Below are 24098 nucleotides of genomic sequence, written 5' to 3'. Positions count from 1 at the left end.
CATAAACAGTTTACCTGCAACAACATAATTTGTTCCATTATTTGTGAGTATGTGTACCACATTCTCCTCACCCACCTCCTTCAACACTTCCTCCCATACCTCACAAAGATACTCACCCTTTTTTTGTTTTTCCTGAAAGTGTCAATTGATTTCAAAACGCTATGGCACCTGAGGAAAAAAATGATTTAGTACAATCTTAGCTTAAAAGCTTAATCACTAAATTAATAGTTTACTACTTGTTAGTACAAGTTCTACAATTACCTGATGTGGAGACAGAAAATTCAGTAGTGTTCTATGTCTTTTGTCGGTCCAACCATCAGTTATGATGATGCAATCCTTCCTCTTCCATACCTCATGGTGCTCATCAATTGCAACTTTTAGTTCAGCCATCTTTTGGGTCAAAATATGGCCTTTTTAGGTCCTCATTGTTAGGGGCTTTAAATCCCGCATCACAAATAGTAACAACATTTAGTGCAATTTGCCAATAAGGAGATCTAAAACAAATTAAATTAAACAAAATAAGTATACAATTAAGTTTTACTTTTAACTTAAAAATTAATCTAATCAATGTGGCATACTCTTAGTCTTGAAAGCAAAAAAAAAAAGACAAAAACTAAAATAATAAAAGTACAATGCTGCATTAAATGAAATATTGTAGAACCAAAAATCTCCAAGTGTGATTTTCACAACATCATGCTTTTCCTTATTCCAACTCATGCTGTCAAGTGATGGTTGGGCACTTGGAGTCGTGTGTGGAACAAAAATGGAATCTAATGTGGATTTTTTCTTACAAATCCGGTGTCTAATGATCACACTTGCAATAGTAGTATTGAATTGAGGTAATAATGGAGAACGGAGACTTGAAGAGGTCTTTCCACCTAAGTTTGCTATTTCTTCATGTTGCTTCTTTTTAATTTATGTTTTCTCTTCATATTCCTCTAAATGAGCTTGCATTTCACGTATAACATCCTGGGGAGCTGCTTTGCATGTTTTAGCATCATGCCTTGATATATGTGTAAGGTGATATTCAAGCTTTGCATGTTTTAGCATCATACCTTGATATATGTGCAAGGTGATATTTCAAGCTGTTAATATCTGCCCCACTATATTTAACACTACAATGCCAACATATTACTACGTTTTTGGGCCAGAGGTGCCATGTTTCCAAGTGTTGATGTTTGGTAGCTTCTGTCGGATAAATGCTATGAGACTATTGAAGGTATATATCCTATGTGAGATATAGTATATATATAGATATATATCTAAATTCTATTAAGAGAATATATATAGTTTACATAATCAATTGTTGTTATATTAATCTCACAATAATGAGCAGACATCTCCCATGACCCTCTCTCCTTATCTCATTCTCAAAATAAATGCAAGATAGGTTGCTGCATTTGAAAAACACATACCACATAGGTAGTGTCTTTATAAAATCAGCATGGTATTAGAGCAAGGCTGCAAATGCAGACAAAAGGAAAGATGACAGCAATCTTGGCAACGAAAGAAATGAAAGACAATTTAGTTGATGAATTTTAAGTGGACTAGGTCTAGTCGACTATGATGGTAGTCACTTAGAGACTATGTTGCCAGTCCATATTATCTCTATGATGCGACAGATGTGACTAAGTTTGAACTACCAAGAAGCTATAGTATAGAGATGCGATATTGGCCAATTCTAAGAGATTCCATATGGATTCTAGTGCTACTTGCATCAACACAATAATTAATAGCCAATCAGCTCAGAGTGATCAAGGATCAAATTATTGAGGAGTGAACAACATGATAAGGAAACATATACAGAATATGTTTTGCCTGACTATGGAAAGGCTCAAATATTGATTTGTTTGATTCATTATTGAAACCTAATTTTCTCATTGCGTGATTAATAACCATTTACACTAGTGCACAAAAGCTTGAAAGGTCAAAGCACTAAAGGCAAAGTACAAAGTGCAGGTGATTAAGCTTGCTAATACTTAGTGTAGCGACTACGAGGAAGGACAACAAGTCTCATTGTAGATTGTAAATATGGATTGAAAGACTAAGCCAAAATAAATCCCCCACCCATAAGATTGAAGTCTGCTACGTCGTTGGTCTAATAAGAACTTCGTACAAAAAGTGGAAGACTCTCATTCAAAGCATTTAAAAGGATGACACGGTGGATGAGTAACATGAAAACAAAGTCTGACAAAATAATCACATGCCTTGTATGAAAATAAAGAAAGTCTTGCCTTGATCGTGGATTGACCATCTCTTGGACAAATAGAAAAATGGGAGAAAATGAAATGAAGTGAACACTTTTAATGATGTCTACGAGACCAAAGTAGTCTAAGGGACTAGCGAACAACCACGCTAAAGAATTTCCAAATTCCTTTCGATTTCTAATTTTTTGATATGGATCTTAACTAAAAAACTAGTACTATGCTTTATCTTGTCCACTTCAAATAAGCTATGCATGTTGTCCGACTCCAAGATGACATCATAGAGAGATCAGATGTTGTCGTATGCCGTGCATTCTGAGAGAAAATGCCATTCCGCTTCAACCGCTCCTGACCTACAAAATATGCATTCAACCGCTCTTGACCTACAAAATATGCATGTTGTCCACTTCAAATAAGCTATGCATGTTGGCCTTCTCCAATATGACATCATAGAGAGATTAGATGTTGCCGTATGCTGTGCATTTTGAGAGAAAATGCCATTCCGCTTCAACCGCTCCTCACCTACAAAATATGCAAGTTCTCTCCTCCCAAGCCTCTTTAGGTCTCTTCCATCTTCCCATCTTGCACCTGAGGTGATGAGATCCCATCCTCAACTGTACCACTAATAACCTTGCCTTTCCTTTATAATAACATCACCAAGGTATGCTTTTTTGCCAAGTTCCTCGGTTGGGTTAAATTCTTTAATATAATAAGCGTTTTTTCTACCCATTTCATTATTCCACATGGCACTGTGGAACTTCCCTCTAACAAACTTTCTTATGTCCGCATTTGTGTTCGGGCACTCCTGTAACTTGATGTTCCATTTAGCTAACCATTTAATGTTTTGCTTCATCCATGCTTTCTTCCTTAGGTTAAGAGCCTCTCCTTTCATAGTTTTCGACCAGCGGTCTGAATGTTTTTAATCTTCATTAGGTAACTAAGTGATCAAATTATCGATGAAGCCTCTAAACAGGCATAAGGCAAAGTACTGTATCACGTGGGTCGAAGGTGAAAATAAATAAACAAACTTGCTTACCTTGATTGTGGGGCCATTCCACGCAGGACTGATCGCCAAAACTTGAGAAAGATTATTGTGACATGGATTAGTTCTCAATCAACTAGAAGGGAGAGTCATTTCTTGTACATATCAGGACACCTGACTAGCATACAATATAATCTTACCAAATATAAGCCCCGTACATATCGGGCCCTGGTCATAATACCTTAACAAGTTTAAACAAATAAATGACAAATATTTGCTTAATTAACAAAGCAAATATCTTTACATAAGATCACTTATATTAGAAAATAAGAGTCACTTCAAAAGAATCCTTGAAGAGATATAAGACATCTATGCCAGATCAAAGAGAGCAATTTAATAGATGACCGCGTGTCCAACTTCTTCATTATTGGTGATAATTGTTAAATGCACAATCCTCGTCAGATGTTGAACACATATTAGAGATAACAATGAATGAATACATTAGGTAAAGTATTTAAGTGGAATACTTTCATTGGAGCAACTTGTACTGATAAGTATTTATTATACCGTCTTAAAATGGACACATTTGCATTTTAAGACCTTTTTGCACCCTTTTCCATAATTTCTCTCTTGCACCATGGATGGGCTTGTGCTCAATGTCTCTTTTTCTCTTCCCCTCTTCCATTTCACTCTTCTTTGTCATCTCTCTCCTTCCAACATGGTCTTCTAGGTGTTATTTTACTACCCTTTTGACCACAACAATTTGTTATCTTCCTACCCTCTCCTAGCACCTTTTGTGGCCTGTTTGACTTGTCCTTTGGGACTAGGTCGACCCAGGTCGACATGGTCTGGACTAGGTCGACCCAGGTCAACCTGCGTCCATTTTATCACTGGACATTTATTATTCTTAAATATTTCATTTATCTTCTTATTGTAGTCTCAAGGATGTTCTTGTAGGAAAACGAAGACTACCATCAGATTTAGAGGGAGTCTGATTTTTGGTCAAAGGCAACATTGGATGAGGAGGTCAGAAGATTGATATTCAAAGGAAGTTTAAAAATTCATGCGTGTGATTGCATGATTTTGATGGACCTACCTCCTGTGTACATCATGAGGAAGTGACAACTTCCAAATGATTATTACTTGTATTTGTAGAAGTTATTGAAAGGTGATCTTTCAATAACTAAATCTTGTATTGTGATAGACATTTATTGCTGTCTAAAAAAGATCATAATAGTTTATAACTTGCATGGTGGATTAAGTAACTTAAGTAGAGCACAACCTTCTATTGTGATAGACATTTTATGATGTCTGAAATAGATCATAATAGATTATACCTTACATGGCGGATTAAGTTCCTTAAACAGACCATGAATGTTCCTATGGTAGGTATCATTGAGGATATATGTGCACATACTTTATGAACATTTTTGAGTTCTAGGTGAATGTTATGCAACTTGATGTTCAAGAGGCCATTACTTAGAGTACTTGGTGAATATCATGTGACTTGATGTTTAAGTTTCCATTACTTAATGATGCAAGAGCATCCTAGGGAAATCAACAATCCTGTATGTAGGGACTCTGTGGTCAAGTTTGTGGAGATATGATTCGTGCAGTTGGGGATCTAGTTGAGGCATGTTGGGTAACCTTTCCTTAAGTGTGCATGATGATTGGAGTCATCGTTTTGGAGTAAGAACCATTTTTGTGGTTGTTGGTAATGTGTTGCTATTTACTAGCAGACCTTGGAGTTTGTATTCGCGAGCTTCGATCCAAGGGAGTTGGTGTGCGCATTCTTGGATTTGGATAGTGGGATGACACATGGACTTATGTCTAAGTGCACGCATTGTGTTCTTATGAGTTAGTTATGCTTTGTAAACATGGGGCCAATCCTAAGTATTTGATTTTTTGTCATGCATTTAATGTTTGTTGTAAGCCGACTGGTGTCACGAGGGTTAATATTTAATGAAGTTGTATTTAATTAATGTAATTGCAACATGTCGCCCTATGGCCGTGCAAGTATTTAAGGAGGGCTTGGGTAGTGTTGTAGGCATCAGGATTTGGGAGATCATCTAGCAAGGAGAAGATGAGTAGAAGAGGAGTGAAGTTTGAGTAGAGCTAGAAGCTAAGTGTGGCTTGAGAAACGAGAAGGTTTCTTGGTGGCTTACGAGCATGAGTTTAGACTCTTCTTGGAGTTCTTTACCAGGTTGCGGATCTGGGCTAGCTGGTGGTTTTGGATCTTGCGAGATCTTGTTGAACTTTTATTGTAATTGTTGATGTATTTTGGCCGTAACTCGGAAGGCCTTACAGTCGGGCACATTGCATAAACAATTGTTTTATGAGTAAAGAGTTGTGATTTGGTATCAGATCTTACTTTTTGTTGTGTTTCTGTTGTGTGGTTATTTGTTGGGGGCTAGGACATCTCCTTTGGGGATTCTCCTACCTTGCACTGCGTCAAGTGTATCAGAGCAGAGGTTGGATCTGGTTGATTTGCAGATTTGTTGCAGAGGGTTTGCGAAGATCTTGGAAGATGCCTCTGTGACAATTGTACCCTAGGGCGATTGAAGATCTCTTTGATGCTGTGGAAGCAAGGATCTCAGAGAAGATTAAAGCAAAATTCATATCTAAGATGATGTTGATGAAGAGTGATATGATCGTGGAGATCATAAGTGCTATAGGTGGTGTACCTCGGCATATGGGTACCAAAGATGGTTATGAGGAAGTTGCTGAAGACTTTGAGGTTGCTAGATCAAGTGGTGAAGATAGAACTGGTCGAGTTGAGAGACCTATGGGAAATAGGGCTGGTCGGTTTGATAGATCTGGATCTCAGTTGAAGCTGAAGCATAAGATGAAGGTTTCTAATTTTTTAGGTACTTTGAATCTTGAAGACTTGATTGATTGGATTGGCGAATTCGATGACTACTTTGAGTTAGAGGATATTGAATATCCACTCAGAGTGAGGTTGGCACATACTAAGTTGAAAGGACATGCTGCTTTATGGTGGAAGGAATTGCAACGAGATAGAGAAGAGGAAGGTGAAATGAAGATCACTAGATGGAGATTGATGGTGACTAAATTGAAGGCTAAGTTTATTCTTGTTGATTATGGCCTTGAGTTGTTTAAGAGGTTGCAGAATCTAAAGTAGAAGGATATGTTTGTAAAGGATTATACTAGGAGTTCTACAAGCTGACTATTCGGTCTAGACATAGAGAATTGTCTAAGGAGAAGGTGGCTAGATATATTAATGGTTTGAGATTCAATATTCAGGATGAGATTGGTATGCTGAATATTGCTTCGGTTGAGGATGCTCATCAATATGCTTTGAGAGCAGAAGAGAAGCTAAAGAGGAGACATCAAGGTAATCCTCAAGGGAAGGAGAAGTAGGATCACTTGGTGAAGAACATACAAATTGTTGAAGATGAACCAAAACTTGTTGAACAGAGGAAGAGGACAGACAAAGGTGCATTTAAGGGTACTTGCTATAGATGTGGTGAAGAAGGTCACAGATCTTTTGAATGTTCTAAGGCTGGTGACAAAAGAACCATTGTGGTGCAAGAGGTCGGAAACTTGGTGAATGAACCTGAGCAGGATGGGGATAACTTGCTGATTCGAAGAGTGTTGCTTGGAAAGAGGACATTGGAACCTTGTCAGAGAAGGAATTTGTTCAAGAATCATTGTAGATCTAGAGGTAAAATTTGTAATGCGATTGTGGATGGCGGTAGTACTGATAACCTAGTTGTTGAAGATTTCGAAACTTGGTTTGTAGAGGGTAAGACATCCATGTCCTTATAGGATTGGCTGGTTACAAGACGAACATGCTTTGGAGGTGAGGGAGCAATGTCTTGTTGATTTCCAAATTGGGCAGTATAAGGATCAAGTGTTGTGTCATATTGTGGACATGAGTGGTTGTCACATATTACTCAGTAGACCTTAGCAGTATGATTGGAGGGTTGTGCATGATTGTGTCAAGAATGTGATTACTATTGAGAAAGGTGATAGGAAGCATTCCTTGATTCCTTTGCAGAATGAAGAACTTGGTAGGAAGAACTTGAGTATTGGGAGCCGAGTTGAGTTGAAGGATTTTGAGAAGGTTGGAGATCAGCGTGGAAAGAAAACCTATTATACACTGAAGACAAATGCGAAGATGATAGTTGCAGAAGGAGAACAAAGGCAAGAGTGTACAAGTTGATGCGGTGGAGGACATGTATGTGAAGAACTAGTTCAAAGTTTATGTATTGAACCCTAAAAGATGTTCTTCCAGCTATTAAGAACATCTTTTCTTGTCACCTTGGGTGTTTGATGTAGGAGCATCCTAGGGAAGTCAACAATCTTGTATGCAAGGGCTTTGTGCTCGAGTTTGTGGAGTTATGATTTGTGCAGTTGGGGATCTGGTTGAGGCATGTTGGGGAACCTTTCCTTAAGTGCTCATGATGATTGGGGTCATTGTCTTGGAGTTAGAACCATTTTTGTGGTTGCTGGTAATGTGTTCCTATTTACTGGCAGACCTTGGAGTTTGTATTCGTGAGCTTCGATCCAAGGGAGTTGGTGTGTGCGCTCTTGGATTTGGATAGAGCGATAGCAAGTGGACCTATGTCTAAGTGCGTGTATTCTTATGTGGTCTAATGTGTTAGTTTGGCCTATCCTAAGTATAAGTGCGCTTATTCTTATGTGGTCTTATGAGTTAGTTATGCTTTGTGAACTTGGGGGCCTATCGTAAGTATTTAATTTTGTCATGCATTTAATGTTTGTGCAAGCCGTCTCGTGGCATTTAATGTTTGTTGCAAGCCGACTGGTGGCTCGAGAGTAAATATTTAATGAAGGGTTGGGTAGTGTTGTAGGCATCAAGATTTGGGAGATATCATCCAGCAAGGAGAAGATGAGTAGAAGAGGAGTGAAGTTTGAACGGAGCTAGAAGCTAAGTGTGGCTTGGGAAACAAGACGGCTGCTTGGTGGCTTGCGAGCACAAGTTTAAACTCTTCTTGGAGTTACTCTGTTAGGTTGCAAATCTGGGCTAGCTAGTGGTTTGGATCTTGCGAGATCTTGCTGAACTTTTATTGTAATTGTTGATGTATTTTGGCCGTAACCTGGAAGGCCTTACAGTGAGGCATACTGCATGTAAACAATCGTTTTATGAATAAAGAGTTGTGATTTGGTATTAGATCTTACGTCGTTGTTGTGTTTCCACTGTGTGGTTATTTGCTGGGGGCTAGGACATCTCCTTTGGGGATTCTCCTACCTTGCATTGCATCACTTAAAGTACTTGGTGAATATCTTGCAAGTTGACATTCAGGAGGCCATTACTCATTACTCAAAGTACTTGGTGAATGTCATGTAACTTGACATTCAAGAGGCCACTATTCTTGTATCAAGAGATTATATCTAAAATGGTGGATATCTTTTGATCAAAGATATCCTTAAAACTTGCCATTCTTGATTTTTACATTAAGGTAATCTTGTTTTTAATCCTCCCTAGCTAAGAGAAACTATTGATGTTGTGTAGCTTTTGTCGGATAATCCTATGAGACTATTGACGATATATATATATATTTATATAGATAGTCAATTATTATTATATTTGTCTCACAATAATGAATTGACATGTCCCATGAAGGGGCATGTCTCTCTCCTTACCTCATTCTCAATATAAATGCAAGATAGATTGTTGCATTTGAAAAACCCATACCACACAGGCAACGCCAATGCATTTGCAGTGATCCTTTTAAAATCAACACCAAGCCTTAATTAACCCTTGCTATGCTAATAGGGTCTGCATCTGGGTTAAATGGATGCCTAATTGACCTACCGTCAAATAGACATTATTCTGCTGCTGCAATATATCATAAATAAAACAAAAAAAAAATCTACATTAAAGAAAATCAAACACTAGGGCTTCTTACTTTTGAAGTTTTTCATCAACATAAAATGGAACAAATCTAAAGACAAAAACAAATTTAAACAAAATGAGAACTGAAATATGATCATGAATAAAAAAATTCCGGACAGCAACAAAAAAAAACTCAACTTACCTCTTTACAATTGTTAAAAAAATGAAAATACAACTCAAATTAAATTACTCGAAAATTGGAAATACAACTCAAATTAAATTACTCAAAAAATAGAGATACAACTGAAATTAAATTACTCAAAAAATTGAAATACAACTCAAATTTGTAGTGGCCTCCTCCAAAGCTTCTTTTAGCTCCTCTCAGTGTGTGAACGCAAGCTACCAACTTGCACAAACAATCATCAATCAATATATGAAAGCTAATCGATTTGCTAATCTATTTTGTAAAGCACCAATATTTTTCTCTCAAGCCCTTTTCTCTCTTCTTTGTGTTTGCAAGTAATGGAATGGCTTTTTTAGGCATTAGACAAGGGAAATAAACCAAAAGGTGAGTAAAAGCAAAAAACAATGTTTATTTTTAACTTCATATATTTGTTGGCCTCAAGAGAGTCCTGCCTGTGGGTCTTGTAGAGTCAAGCGAGTCCTAGCAGGACTTGGTCAAGTTCGAGTCTAGAGAAAAAAAAAAAGCTTTGGAGCCTAGAGTTGGCTTAGGACTCACAAATTCCTATAATTATGGTCTCACCCTCTTTTGGACTTATTTGCCACTTCTCATAATCATTTTCTTGTCTTCACTCGAGTTGGCATAACTATGTATTTGACATTTACCAAATAGGTAAAGCTTTGTCCTATTTTGGGCTGTTGGGAGTTTTAATTCCTATTGGATTTACTTGCCTCTATTTTTCTATATAAACAACCCTTATCTCTCCTTTGCTAACTTCAGTAGTCCATCTGTTCATGAGTGCCAGTTGAGTGCTAAGGGAGTGCTGAATTTTGTTTATGTATTGATTCTTGTCTCATTTTCCTCTAATTGCGTTGATCTTGGGTGGCTTTACAACTAAATCTAACATTTCAGTCATATAACAACACATTGTATAATAATATATATATTAATATTAGTGGGCCAAGCCACATATATTAGTAGGTGAGAGTGGAACTTAAGACCTGTATAGAGGTCACCCAAGTTCACCACTAAACTGCAAATGGGCTCTCTGAGTACAATAATATTATAATTAATAATATTATAATTACTATTACAATAATAGATAAGTCCTCTATTATTAGTTAATGGCTATCTATTGTAAATATCTGGTTAGCTTTAGTTTGCTTTCGTTTTTTGCTTTCTAGAATATAATGTTTCTATTCTTTACGATCGTTTCCTAAGGAAACATCGTTTTATTCTTTTGTATATATAGACCTTTCAATCTTTGTTAATAACAAGAAAATATTTACCAATTCCTTGTAATATGGTATCAGAGCCAATACTTCAAATCTTTTCGAAAATTTTATAATTTCTTTCGAAATTATCTACTCTAAAATTTAAAAATTATTTCCGAATATTTTTCTCTACAACCTGCCTAGGGTTTCTACCTTGAGAAATTATTTTTGAATCCCGTTTAGGGGTTTTTTTTTGAGGAAATCATCTATGCACACTCCAATCTTGGCTAGGTCTAAAATTCTCGATTTTTCTCCATACATTTCTCTCAAATCGCAACATTCACGTCAGTCTCCAAAATTGCAGTTTTTTTGGATTGTTCTCTTGCAACTCATACAAGTTTAGATCGTTTTTTCCTTGGGCATTTCTTTGCACATCACACTTCTCTGTGAATCGCGACATTCAAACCTTGGAAAAGCTCGCGTTTTTGCCCTACAACTCGTGTTTTTCCTGAGGTCACAGGTTTGCCAAACAAAGCATTTTTGAGGGTGAAATCATAGTTTGCTTTGCCAAAATTTCATTACCTATGCTATCTCAGACAAAAACACCTCTATTCTGAACAAAATCAGATAGTTCTTCTGCTTGCAACCACCGTTTCTCTGCTATTTTTAACCTCCATGGCTACCGACCTGTTTTTTAGCTCGACACCCTAATTTTTGAGCTTGAAAAAATATTTTGATTTCAGATTCTTGGTGGGTTTTTCGAGAGCCCAATTGGGTTGTCCGTTTTTATGGGTGCCTCGATTTTCGAGCCAGCAGATCCAAAAAACGAAAGCATATTCTTTCTGGGTTTTTGGAGCTCTCTTCTGGGTCCCTCTATTTTTTTGGGTCTTCCCTTTTTTTGCTTCGAAGAATGTGCCTTCATAGATTTTCACAGTTTTCATTGGAAAATGTGCCATGGCATCTCTAACAAACATTCTACTTGAGCATAACTCCAAATTCAATGTTTGAAATTATGGCACCTGGAAGCAATGGATCATCGCAATTTTTGAATATCGAAACACTGATTAACTTGTTCTGGGTGTTACGAAGCGTCCGACTTCTCTGGGTCCTAATCAAGATACATGGGATCTGAATAATCGAGAGGCAGTGATGCTTCTCAAATTATCCGTGGCTGATGATCAACTTTCTCAGATTCCATCCGACAAGATAGCTACCAAGATCTGGACACATCTCAAAGGTCTTTATGAGACTTCTGACAAAAGTAGAGCATTCACACTCTATTTTCTATTGTCATGGATGAACGCACCTTGCTCCAGGCACACTTGAATCGGATTCAGGAATTTCGTGATCAGTTACTTGCCATCGATCGCAAGATGGAGGAAGAGGATATTGTGGTTATCACTCTTCGTAGTTTACCAAAATCTTATGAGCATTTTATCGAGACTCTCAACATCACATCTTCTGGTGTTGATTTGAATTTCACTAATCTCTGCACACTGCTGCTTCAGCAAGATCGGTGGAAACAACAGTTCGATAGCAGCTCCAGTTCCACCTCCCCAGAGTAAGCCTTTGCTGCAAAATCCTTTCAAAAGGATAAAAACAAGTTTTAGCAGCCATCTCAGCAGAAGTCTTTTGCTCCAGCATCAAATAGTTCTCGAAAGAAGAACATTCAATGCAACTACTGCCACAAGTTTAGACACATGAAGGTTGAATGTCGGAAATGCTTAGCTGCACAGTCTAAGCAATTAGGTTCGCAACCCAAAGCGAACAATGCAAAGCACATTGAGCAGGCGGAATTTGCCTTTTATGCCTTCATGTTTAAAAGACTTGCAGATCATGTGAAGTCATCTGCCTGGTACATTGATTCAGGTGGCTCTCGTCATTTCACTCACCGCAGAGATTGGTTTACTAACTACCAACCTTATTCAAACTATTATTTTTGGTGGCGGAGAAGAGTACACGGTTGTTGGTAAAGACTATTCAGATTTCGTTTGTTGGGAGTAATCTCATATTTCTTGATGTGTACTACGTTCTAGGGATGGAACTAAATCTACTCTTAGTCAGTTAGTTGCTGTGACATTCTCTACACTTGCCAGTCACCTTTAGTTCACATTAGTGCACCATCATTGATCGGGCAACTAAGTCTACTATTGCAGTGGGTCTTGAGGATCATGGTCTTTTTAGACTTACTGATTCTGGTGATTATCATGACTTAGCTATGGCTGCTCGACGGTCGTCTGTTAGCACACTTTGGCATCAACAATATGGGCACTTAAATGTGCATTATCTCTCACAGCTTGCTTGGGATGGGCTTGTTCTTGGATTGCCAGAGATTCAGACTCAATAGCTTGGAGTTTGTGACACATGCCAGGCTGGGAAGCAACATCGCACACCTTTCACCAGTGGCAATTCATGGAGAGCTTCTCAGGCACTTTAGCTTGTTCATGTTGATATTTGCGGCTCTATGGCCACTCTTATTATTGGGTCCAGGTATTTTTTGTTGTTTGTTGATGATTTCAGTAGAAAAATGTGGGTGTATTTCCTTAAAAAGAAATCAGATGCATTTTCTGTATTTCAGAAGTTTAAACCTTAAGTTGAAAAAGAGTTTGGGAAATCTATTATTGCTCTTAGATCAGACAATGGGGGGAGTTTTGTTCTAATGATTTCTCTAGCTTCTTGGATACACATGGCATCAAATGCCAATTAACCACACCCCACATGCCACAATAGAACAATGTAGTTGAATGTAGCAACAAGACAATCACCGAGATGGCTCGATCCATGCTCGAACATAGACATGTTTCGAAGCGGTTAACATTGCAATTTATCTGTTGAACCAGTCACCCAAAGTGGCGGTCAAAGGTAAAACTCCGGAAGAGGCCTGGTAAGGTTGCAAGCCCATAATCAGTCACCTGAAGGTTTTTGGCTCCCTTGCTTTTGTTTGGATCCCTGATGCTTCATCCACCAAGTTCGATGCCAGGAGTCAGAAACTCATGCTTGCCGGATATAGCATTCTTCACAAAGCCTACCACTTGGTCGATGTTTAGACATCTCGTCTCATCTACAATCGTGATGTAGTCTTTGATGAGCAGCGAGGACCTTTCATGCCTGTTTCTCCTATTCCTAATCCAACAAACTAGCCTATGCAGGCTCATGATTTGCGGTCCACCTAATGGGAGGGCTCCAGTAACTCCTGTAGCTCCAGTTATACCAGTGATACCTATACAGACACCTTCGGCTTCTCTTGTAGGATCACCTCGTTTTGTAGATGCTTCACTTGAGTTTGATCTAGATTCTTCTGATATAGATTCTACTGATCAAGCATCTCCTGGTACTAATGTTGGTCATTCTCTTGTTCGGCCTAAGTGGTGCTAATCTTCGTAATGATGAGCTCATTGATGGGAAATTTGCTCGGAAAAAAAGAGCAAAACTATAGATTCTGTTAACTTTGCTCTCATGGCCAACATTCACAGTGTGTTTGAACCTCAAACATATTCTGAGGCTAAAGGAATTCTAGAGTGGGAACATGCCATGACATCTGAACACTAGAGACTGTTGAAGAACAATACTTGAGTCCTTTCTGATCTTCCACCAGGGAAGAAACCCATTGGCTGCTAATGGGTCTACAAAATCAAATACAAATCGGATGGTACTTTGGATAAGTAAAAAGCTTGTTTAGTGGTGAAGGGCTTTTCTTAGCGTTAGAGCATTGATTATGAGCAGACCTTTGCTCCTATTGCAAAGATGAGCACCATCAGATTAGTCCTAGCCATGGCAGCTCAATTTGGCTTGAAGGTCCATCAGATGGACGTCAAGAGTGCTTTTTTGAATGGTGATCTCCATGAAGAGGTCTACATGACGTAGCCTCCTGGTTTCAAGGTTGCTAGTAAAGACCATTAGGTTCTCAGATTGGTAAAAGCTCTCTATGGCTTGAAGCAGGCCCCTCGGGCATGGTACATAAAAATTAATAATTACCTCAGTGATCAAGGCTTTAAGAGCAGTTCTTTAGATTCAAATTTGTGCATCAAGACTACTGACAGTGACATCATCCTTCTGGGTATTTATGTGGATGATCTGATCATCATTGGCAGTTTGGCATCTTTGATTTAGGGAATCAAACCTAATTTATGCCAGTCTTTTGATATGAGTGACCTTGGGCTCATGCATTATTGCCTAGGTGTTGAAGTTTGGCAACAATCTTCTGGTATATTCATCTCTCAGTCCAAATGTGCCAGGGCCCTGTTAGACAAATTCCATATGCAGGATTGCAAACTTGCATCTACACCTATGGAGAAAGGTCTCAAGTTATCAGCAAAGTCTGATTCTCCTTCCATTGATGATGCTACATACAAGCAACTTGTAATGTCCCCTCTTTAGTTCGACATGACATTGATCATGGATTTTGCCTATTCCAGACTCTCGTAGGCAAATGATGTGGAGAGAGAGTCAATTCTGCGGATCAGATGGTCATATCTTGCTCTTGAAGAAGTGTTAAGAGGTTATATTTTATTATTATGTGTTATTGGGGCCTACATGTTATAATTTTAAGTTGAGTTGCACTTTTTATTTTATAAAATTACTTTATTATAAAAAGTGCATTATAATGAGATTTTATAAAGGATGTTTCTAGAAGTTCTAGAAAAAGTGCATTATAATGAGATTTTATAAAGGATGTTTCTAGAAGTTCTAGCAACTTCTTAGAAAAGTGAATAAATAGAGGGCTGGGCCTCTCATTTTGGACATGCTTGGATTTGAGATTTCTTCTACTTCTTCCATTGTGGAGCAAATTTGTAGTCTCTTGGGTCTGCAAATTATTATTTGATCTTTGGGAACGAATCACTCCCTTGGATTGGCGACTTTGAGGGTGTGAAATATCACTTGAATTGTTGCAATTGAGGAGTTGGTAATTCAGCCATCTCATTTGGACTTCATTGAGATTCAGTTATAAGGGTTTACTTTGGTTGGAATAAGGGTTTCAGTTGTGCCCTAGCATTTGTGGATTGATTAACAGGGTTTGAAGACACAGTTGTGCATTATTTTCAGACTGCCAGTCCAAGGTTTGGACCCACGTTTTTGCTCATAACTCCTAATTGGCTTGACGGATGAATTTCATATTTTAGGGGGTTATTCAGCAACCCTAGGCGCCCAGATTTATTGCTTTTGGAGTGACAAAAAAATGCTGCAATATTTTTATCTAGCAGCCGTACCAGGCCGTACCTGTACGGCCCTGTCAGTTGGGCAGCAGCAGCAATTTGTGAGTCGGTTTGGGGCAGATTGTGAGGTCTTCGTGTGGCATTAATTCAGCATTCATATCCGGCAAAATTGGAGCTATTCCAGTTGCACAAACTGAAGTTTTGATTGCCAAAATATTGCATGTTATGGATTAGAACAGTCAGCACTGTCATTGCATAAATAGTTATTTCCAGTGATTTGTAAAAGTTTCGTCATTTGCATTCCAAATCTGAACTGGGTTATTGTTCATGTCATAACATTGCATTGTCAAGAGCTTGATGTATTAGAAGTGCAGTCTGTCATTGTAATCAGTTCTATTTGCTGTCATAAAATCAGAATTGCATTGGACTTCATATTTGAGTTTCATATTGTCATCTATCTCTTAGATTGGTAGTGTTATAATCTGGAATTGTTGTTCATACATTATTGGCATCATATATTGAGGTTTCGTTGTACAACAATTAGTAATATTGCAGCCTTATTCGGTTACATGCCAACTGTTTGACAAAATTCCTAAGTCCAGTTTGAGGGTTTCAGTGGCCTTTATAGTAAGGGTCATTACACAACTAGTAGGCAACCTCATCTACCTCTCTATTGCTAGGTCTGATATCAGCTTCGCAGTCAGCTATATCAACATTTGGAAGCATTACAATTTGAGTATAAATTTAATTAATACTAATACAACAGTAATATATAATGGGAGCTGGCCCTAGCCAGCTATTTATCTTGTGAAGAAATAATACAACACTAAGAATATATGAGTACAATAATAACAACATTGATGGGAATAATTTTAAAATAATATTATAATAAGAATGATATTGACAAGGCAAGAGCCTACAAGACAACATTAACTTGTGAGCCTCTCATGTGGAAGGTCTTGGGCTCTAGTCTACTCGAACTTAATAATTAATTTCAACACATAATAATAATTAATCGAGGCCTTAGCCATTTATCGATAAAAATATTAAAATTTCCATGATATTGATAAAGTAATATAATTACTAGTAATATTACATTACTAAGACTAATAATGTGATGTCCCTTTTTTGAAATAGATTTTAATAATTAATAATAATAAAAATTCGAAATATAAAAGAAAAATAATAATTAAAATTTAAAATTTAAAATAATAAATAAAATTATTGTTTACCCTTCGGGGGTAACAGGTAGCCGTTGTAGTATAGTGGTGAGTATTCCCGCCTATCACGCGAGAGACTTGGGTTTGTTCCTTGGCAACGACACCAAATGTTTACCCTCCCAGAGTAACAAGAACTAATGCATAAATTTAGAATACAAGAAATGTGGAGAACTTAGAAGCAACTTATATATTTATTACTCATTGACACAAGGTTACATTCGCAATGCACAACATGCCCTTTCAGATGAAGAGGATTCATACGTAGAGTACCTGAGGGGTTCAAGGTGAACCGTCACACCTGTATAACTTTATATTCACTACTCATTGACACAAGGTTACATTTGCAATGCACAACATGCCCTTTCAGATGAAGAGGATTCATACATAGAGTACTTGAGGGGGTGCAAGGTGAACCATCACACCTGTATAACTTCCCTCGGTTACACCAAACTTCCTAGCTACCCAATTTCTCCATAACAATTATAACATAATCAAATTTAGTAAGTTAAAGAAGGGTCAAAAGGCATTTATAAAAAGGGAGAAGAGAACTTCATTTAAAAGGGGAATATAATGGGAGCTGGCACTGGCCAGCTCTATTTATCTTGAATAAATAGATACAATATAATAATAAGAATATTATGGAGTACATAAGAACAACATTGGTAGGAATAATCTTAAAATAATATTATGACAATGATATTTATAAAATAATAAATAATTTTGATTGGTAATTTTAAGTATTTTTATTAATATTTAAAAAGTAAGTACACCATTTTTAAATAGTAATTTTAGAGATCATCATACAACACGATAAATCACTTTTGGAGCGCAAACCAAACCCAAAAATCATCCTTACATAGTGCTATCACCGGCTTGCCGTTACAGATTTTCCTTTACATAAACATCCCACCACAATACATTGAGCGGCAATTTATTTTTCACCATATAAAATATAAAGACATAACCTATACCCACCCATTTACAACTTTCATATACCCTGAGCAAGGGTTCTTCAAATTTTACCGAAGACAGAACTCAAAGGGGCACAGAATTTTCTTCAATTTTCCACCAGGTTACCTTGCACGGAGTGACATGTTCCTCCTTCCGTGTTTGTGTCTGGCCTTTTGTATGCGTCCATGCCTTGGCTCCTACCTTTGAGCATTCTCATTCAGCCTTCAGAGAATTTGTTCATACTCTGCTTGCAGAGCCTGCTTCAAGTTTGCCCATGCCACCACATTCCTGATTTGTGCGCCTCTCTGTTTAATCTGCTTGGCCAGTGTGCAAATGGCATAATGCTGTGTCGGGCTGCTTCATGAGGGTCTTCTATCCCCTCTGAATTGGGGCCTCAATATGCTGATCAACCAATGCTGGATCAATCCAACCCAATATGTTGATCAGACCAAACCGATGTCAGTATGCAATGTATTTGAAAGATGGGAGTAGAATATGTAGGAAAGAGTATTTGAAGTCCTTATGGAAGAAGGTGTTTTGCATCTCGCTACATAAAATTTGGATGGCTTGCAGTTTTAGTGTTGTAATGTATGGTCTGCATATGTCGTACTATCATATTTTGTGGTCCATAAAAGTTCAGAAGAATAAGTTTTGTTTTGTTATTTGTTGATGGTAAGGAACAATTAGGACAGGTTGGGAGAATGCCTTGAATTAACATTTCAGATTGTGCGTTTTCATGGACATATTTCTAATGTCTGTGCAGTGTTCCAGTTAAGATATCTTATGTTGGTTTACTCTGCAAGTGAAGATATGCTGTTTTGAGTGTGAGATTGTTGTCTGTGTTGGTCTTTGGCCAACTCAACTGATTTCAACTTAATTGGTTTGGATATGATTTGAAGGATTAAAGATAAGAACAATTAAGTTTTTGTGATTGCTGATTCACCCCCCCTCTTGTCATCTAAAAATCTTCAAAAACTAAAGTAATAAAATATGTTTCTGGAATTTTTGTCTAATTGTTCATTTGAAATAAAGAAGAAAAAAGGAGATGGCTTCCATGTTATTAGGATTTTGTCATAGTATATATTTTCTTTATCTCACAAACACAGTTCTTCCTACAAAAATATTTTATTTTTCCTTGCATTAAGAGGGTCGGTTGCTAGAGCAAGGGGAGATGATTTCAGATCTCTACAATAATTGAGATTAAGATTTCTGATAATTTTATATGGCCAAGCAATAATAATTTTGTTGGTCTTCAAGAAGGGGAATGGTCACTAGTTTCCTTATATTGACATTGAAGAAGGGTTCAGTTCTACAGGGGATAATCAAAGATTCCTTTGTTGTCGTGGTTGCGATAATCAAGCAAGTAGCTTGGATGCAAACACACAAATACATTTGAATCATATTGGATACTGCATGTTTAAATTTCTGGCAGTAGTATTTTAAATAATGAAGTAAATTATTTTCATAGTTATCCATGTTGCAACTTGTAGCTTTGAGATGTTTTCAATCTTTGCTGACCTGAAGTGGTATACTGGACGAGAATAAACTAATAAAAATTCGAAGAAAAATCTCAGTCACTCTTCTCCATTGGATAAAGGAATGTTATACTTTAATTCATAAATGATATAGGCATGTAAATGAAGCATTGATATATTGAAAAGGTATGAGAGGATTTATTTCTTTGCCGGAATTCAGCATTTGTGTTGCTGAAATATATCATAGAATGTGGAATGTGTTAAACACACATGCATTGATTTGCAGAGAGTAAGATCCAAAGATAGATACCTATGAAATAGCTCTGTACTGAAAGGAGAAATACCTGTAGAAAAAATAAATAGTTTTGTATTGCATAGCTGAAGATCTGAACAGTTCTGCATTTATAATTAAAACGACCAAAATGTTCAATTAGCTTGCTATGTTGTGACTTTGAGTAAGAATTCAATGCCAATCTGAGGGGTTATAAGTGAAATTAAAAACTAAAGACTAAATCTTAATATTTGGCCACTGAAAGGTTTTTAGAATAAGTCTTGGGAGGAATATGCAGAGGTTCATAATTATACTACTGTCTTTATTTCTGAGATGAGCTAAAACTCGTTATCAGAATACCACTGAAATGATATGTCTAGCTTATAAATGATAGGGGAAATGTAAAGAAAGTTGTCAATTTGGTAAGATTTTGTTAAGAGAAAAAAAAGGCACACACATACCTCATTTTTGAGCACTATTTTTAATAATTTTACTAATTTATCTTTTTGGCTTTGCAGACTAGTTCAGCTGTACCAGTATTATGTGTTGCAAGAAATGTTGCTTGTAATGTACGGGGGGGATTTTTCAAGTGAGTTGCGCGGACTTGTTGCTTGCATTACAGTTTCTTAACAATTATTTGTTTGTTTGTATGTTTTGCAAGTAATTACTTGATATCATTTAACCTTAAAGCTCATATATGGCAGAGACTTTGATGATGGCCTTCTGCAAAAAATTAATGAAGTTTTTTATGAAGCTGATACAAAGAATCTTCCTGCTGCACCTGATGTCAGCAATTATTTGATGTCAGATGTAAATAATCTTATAACCTGGCTTAACTTTTACTGAATTACAAAGTTCTTTGATAATATTGTTTTGTTGTAATCACTTATTAAACATCAAATAAGATATTGTGGTGATATGCATCAGGATGATCCAAATTTGAATAGGGATCTACCATTGCCAGAGGGCATGGCTGATTCTGAGGTAGAAAGGCGACTTAATCCACAAGTATATATCTGTACACTTTAACATTCTTCTTGTACATTTTACTTTGTATTCTAATGAAATCTTAATTGTCTGTTAAACTAATATTTCTGAGTGTGAAAAGAAGGTACCCAATAATGATTTGCATTGTTGATTATATTTATGATGATAGATTTATTAAAACCTTGCATAATATTTTGTGTAGTAACCTGTCCATTCTTGTCCCATGTGCCTGTTTTCTGGTTTGATAGTCAAGATGTAACAAAGTTAAGTAGAACTGAAGTACTATGATGTGCTTATATTTAAATATTAAAATGATTTTTCTTATCCAATTCTCTAAACCCTACATTGTGACTGTCAGGGATAAGTTATTGTTATTATATAATCTTGTGATGGTGTCTGTTAAATCACAGAAAAAATGGAAAGACTTATACTACATTGACTACTGCTATTGTATTTGCAGGAATCTAATTCTCCTTTGCAATCAGAGATTACCTCTAACGGGGCAGACCATCAAGGTTTTAAAATGATGGCTCACCTTCCTGATCAAACACAACCTGCTATTGCACCTCCATTTGTTATTCCCGTGCGACCATCTCGTACAGATACCCCAATCGAACATTTTCAAGAATATTCCCATGGGATTCCAGCAGTTAAACAGTTTGTACCTCAAACCCTTAATAGCATAGAATCTAATATTCAAGGTTCCCCAATTCGAGAAGAAGGTGAAGTTCCTGAATCAGAACTGGATCCCGATACAAGAAGGCGACTTTTGATACTGCAACATGGCCAGGATACTGGGAAACATAATTCAGCTGATCCTCCTATACCTATTAGACCATTGCAAATTTCAGTACCTCCAAATCAAGTGCCTGGTGGATGGCTTGGAGCAGAAGAAGAGATGAGTCCCAGGCAACTTACAAGGCCAACTCAAGGACTAATTGTTCAGTCTGATTCTCTTTCTTTAGAAAAACAAGTTCAACAGCCTTCTTTCAATCATGGTGTGGAGAATTCTCCTGCAATTGATAGGTGTCTAGGCGAGGCTAAAAGGCGACTTTCTGAGGAGGTGGGCATTTTAATTGTTGCTACATTCATGTATTGACTAGTATGTATTTGCAATTTATCTGAAAGTGAATTTGTTTGTAAGGGACTTGCTTATTAAAATTTCCTTTCCAGCAGGGAATTTTTGGAGATGAGAGAGTAAAAAGTAATCATATGGTTCCAGATTCGTTTTCCCATTCAGGTATTTATTTGTTAGGAAAGATTTTAATATTTGCCCAAATATAGAAAAATTCTTCTTCTAATAACTATCATTTTGATTGCTATTATTTAGTAACTTTATTCTTTACATTTATATTTTTATTCCCATGTATCCATGCATGTATATTGGATGTGAAGCATGTGGCTAATTTTGATATCCTCTAATAACTTGGCTCAACCTTTAAATTAATATTTTTGAGAGCTTGGTAACATAACTGCTCTTAAGAAGAAAAATATCTATGTTGATCAAACAGTGCAGGAATATGCACGCCCTCTTTACTAGAGATCTCTGGTTTGAGTCTGGATTGGGTTAAGGTTGTACAACATGGTGAACAATAGATAAATGAAATATCCCCTTGTGGACTCCTGCAGAGGGGGTCTCTCCCCCAAATTGGTGTTTCACGTACAGAAAATCAATTGGTGCCAAGCTTGACATAAATTAGGTGTCAGAAATAGAAAAAATGTCAGATGAAATGTGAAGCGAAAATTCAGTGGAATTGCGAGTTTTGCAAAATTTATCTGTTATTTTCAGAGAGAGATTTGACAAGCTTAAGTTAATGTATATGCAATTATAATGCAAATTCTATTTCTGACTTGTATATGGAAATGCTGGTGGATTTTTTAAACTAAAGGTCTTATTTTGATTGAGCTAATCAGAAGATGAAGAATCTTCCATGAACAAAGTGCCAACTAATAGCAATCCAGGAGGAGGTAACATACTCAATGCTTCGAATGCTGTGGGAGTTTTACAAGAAATTGCAATGAAATGTGGAACAAAGGTATTCAGCTGGGATTTGTCACACTATCATTTGCTTTGTATCATGATTGTCTTTGTATCTTGTCAGCTGCTAGATTTCTGATTATCTGTTTCTCAGGTGGAATTTAATTCTCTTTTGGATAAGACAATGGAGCTCCAATTTACTGTGGAGGTTAGTTTGCTAGGTTGCTGGCCTTTATAGAAGGAAAATAGTGCATACTGCATAATAAATGAATTGGTTCTAATTACATCCCCATGGAAGTTATATTAAGTTTAATTTAAAGATAATGTGTTCAATACTGCAAATTGATTAAATTAGTGCTGACATTATTTATATTTGTTACAACAATTCTTATCGAGTTCAGGTCTTGTTTAGTGGAGAAAAAGTAGGAGCAGGTATAGGTAGAACAAAGAAGGAAGCACAACACCGAGCATCTGAGGAGGCTCTTAGATATATGGCAAGTAAGTAGCAAAGTTTCAAAGCATCTGAAGAAAGAAGCACACACTGAACATCTGGAGATGCAAGTCAATGTAGTTTGGAAATTCTGGAAATCTTTTCTCTATATATTTACAATAGTCATAGCATGTGCTGAATGGTTCTTGTAAACTAAGTCCAAGCTTCTGAAGAATAAGGGATAGCCACATTATTTTATTTTAGATTTGGTAATTTAGCAAGCAGCTGTCAAAATTGCAAGGTGATTGTCTCCTATGATGTTGCTAAATTTATATACCTTATGTAATAATATTTCAAAAAAAATAGTACTGTTATCTACAAGTAATCTATATCCTGATCAAGGATCAGTTTTCAGATCGAGTGCAACCTTTCCTAATAATAAGGAATAGCCACATATTTCATTTTAGATTTGGTAAATAAACAAGGATCTGTTGCAATTGTCAAGCTGCAGGCCTTAACATATTCTATTTTTTGGTTAAAAAATTCATACCTTATAACTTTTAAAATTTAAAATAGTATTCTTATCTGAAATGCAATCCATATCTTGATCATGTTTCAGTTTTCACATCTAGTTGAAGCTTTTCCAGGAAAAGGAATAGCCTTATTATCTCATTCTAGATTTGTTAAATAAATAAGGATAAAATAGTATTCTTGTCTAGAGAAGCAATTTATATTTTGATCATGGGTCAGTTTTCATTTTTTTTGTGCAGGAGGTTACTCAAGGCTCTCAACTTGGCTACATAGAATTAAATTTAAATTTAGTTGTATATTATTCTTTGGTGGTCAGTTTCCTGGTATTGGTGCTTGAAGCCCTTTCACAAAGTGATATAGTTGTATTTATCAGGTTCGATCAGTGTCTTTCAAGTAAAATGTTCTGTTCTCTCTTTCTGGTCAATATTTGTGTGGTGAGCTTTTGACATGGATTTAAATCAACTTAAAAAATATGTTGAATTCTCTTACAGACTTGAAGCAACCTTAGAATTCTATTGTTTGAGACAGTGCTATGATCTTTCCAGCAAAATGTTCTGTTCTCTCTTTCTGGTCAATATCTGTGTGGTGAAGCTTTTGACATGGATTTAAATCAACTAAAAAAATATGTCGAATTCTCTTACAGACTTGAAGCAACCTTAGAATTCTATTGTTTTGACTAACTGGTCAGAGGACAATAGTA

General features: G+C 36.7%; 1 protein-coding gene across 4 annotated transcripts in view; it reads left to right on the top strand.

Annotated features, from left to right (window-relative positions):
• Positions 1-24098, top strand: part of LOC149575029 (RNA polymerase II C-terminal domain phosphatase-like 1) — a 63338-nt gene that overhangs the window by 30186 nt on the left and 9054 nt on the right. For 2 of the 4 annotated variants that reach the window (XR_016360120.1, XM_089814890.1), the window contains exons 5-12: positions 19991-20061; positions 20177-20282; positions 20400-20480; positions 20920-21522; positions 21636-21699; positions 22374-22495; positions 22592-22645; positions 22839-22935. Coding sequence is in view for 2 of the 4 variants with exons in the window: in XM_089814890.1 (XP_089671016.1) it covers positions 19991-20061; positions 20177-20282; positions 20400-20480; positions 20920-21522; positions 21636-21699; positions 22374-22495; positions 22592-22645; positions 22839-22935 (1198 nt within the window). In the remaining 2 variants the exon portion in view is untranslated. Of the gene's footprint in view, positions 1-19990; positions 20062-20176; positions 20283-20399; positions 20481-20919; positions 21523-21632; positions 21700-22373; positions 22496-22591; positions 22646-22838; positions 22936-24098 lie in introns of all 4 variants that reach the window. The other 2 variants (XR_016360119.1, XM_089814889.1) reach the window with 1 other exon arrangement.

The sequence above is a fragment of the Cupressus sempervirens genome, chromosome 2, assembly GCF_028749045.1.
Source record: "Cupressus sempervirens isolate cs-2001-9-10 chromosome 2, ASM2874904v1, whole genome shotgun sequence".
Lineage (NCBI taxonomy): Eukaryota > Viridiplantae > Streptophyta > Pinopsida > Cupressales > Cupressaceae > Cupressus > Cupressus sempervirens.
This window is presented reverse-complemented; position numbering and strand designations above follow the sequence as displayed.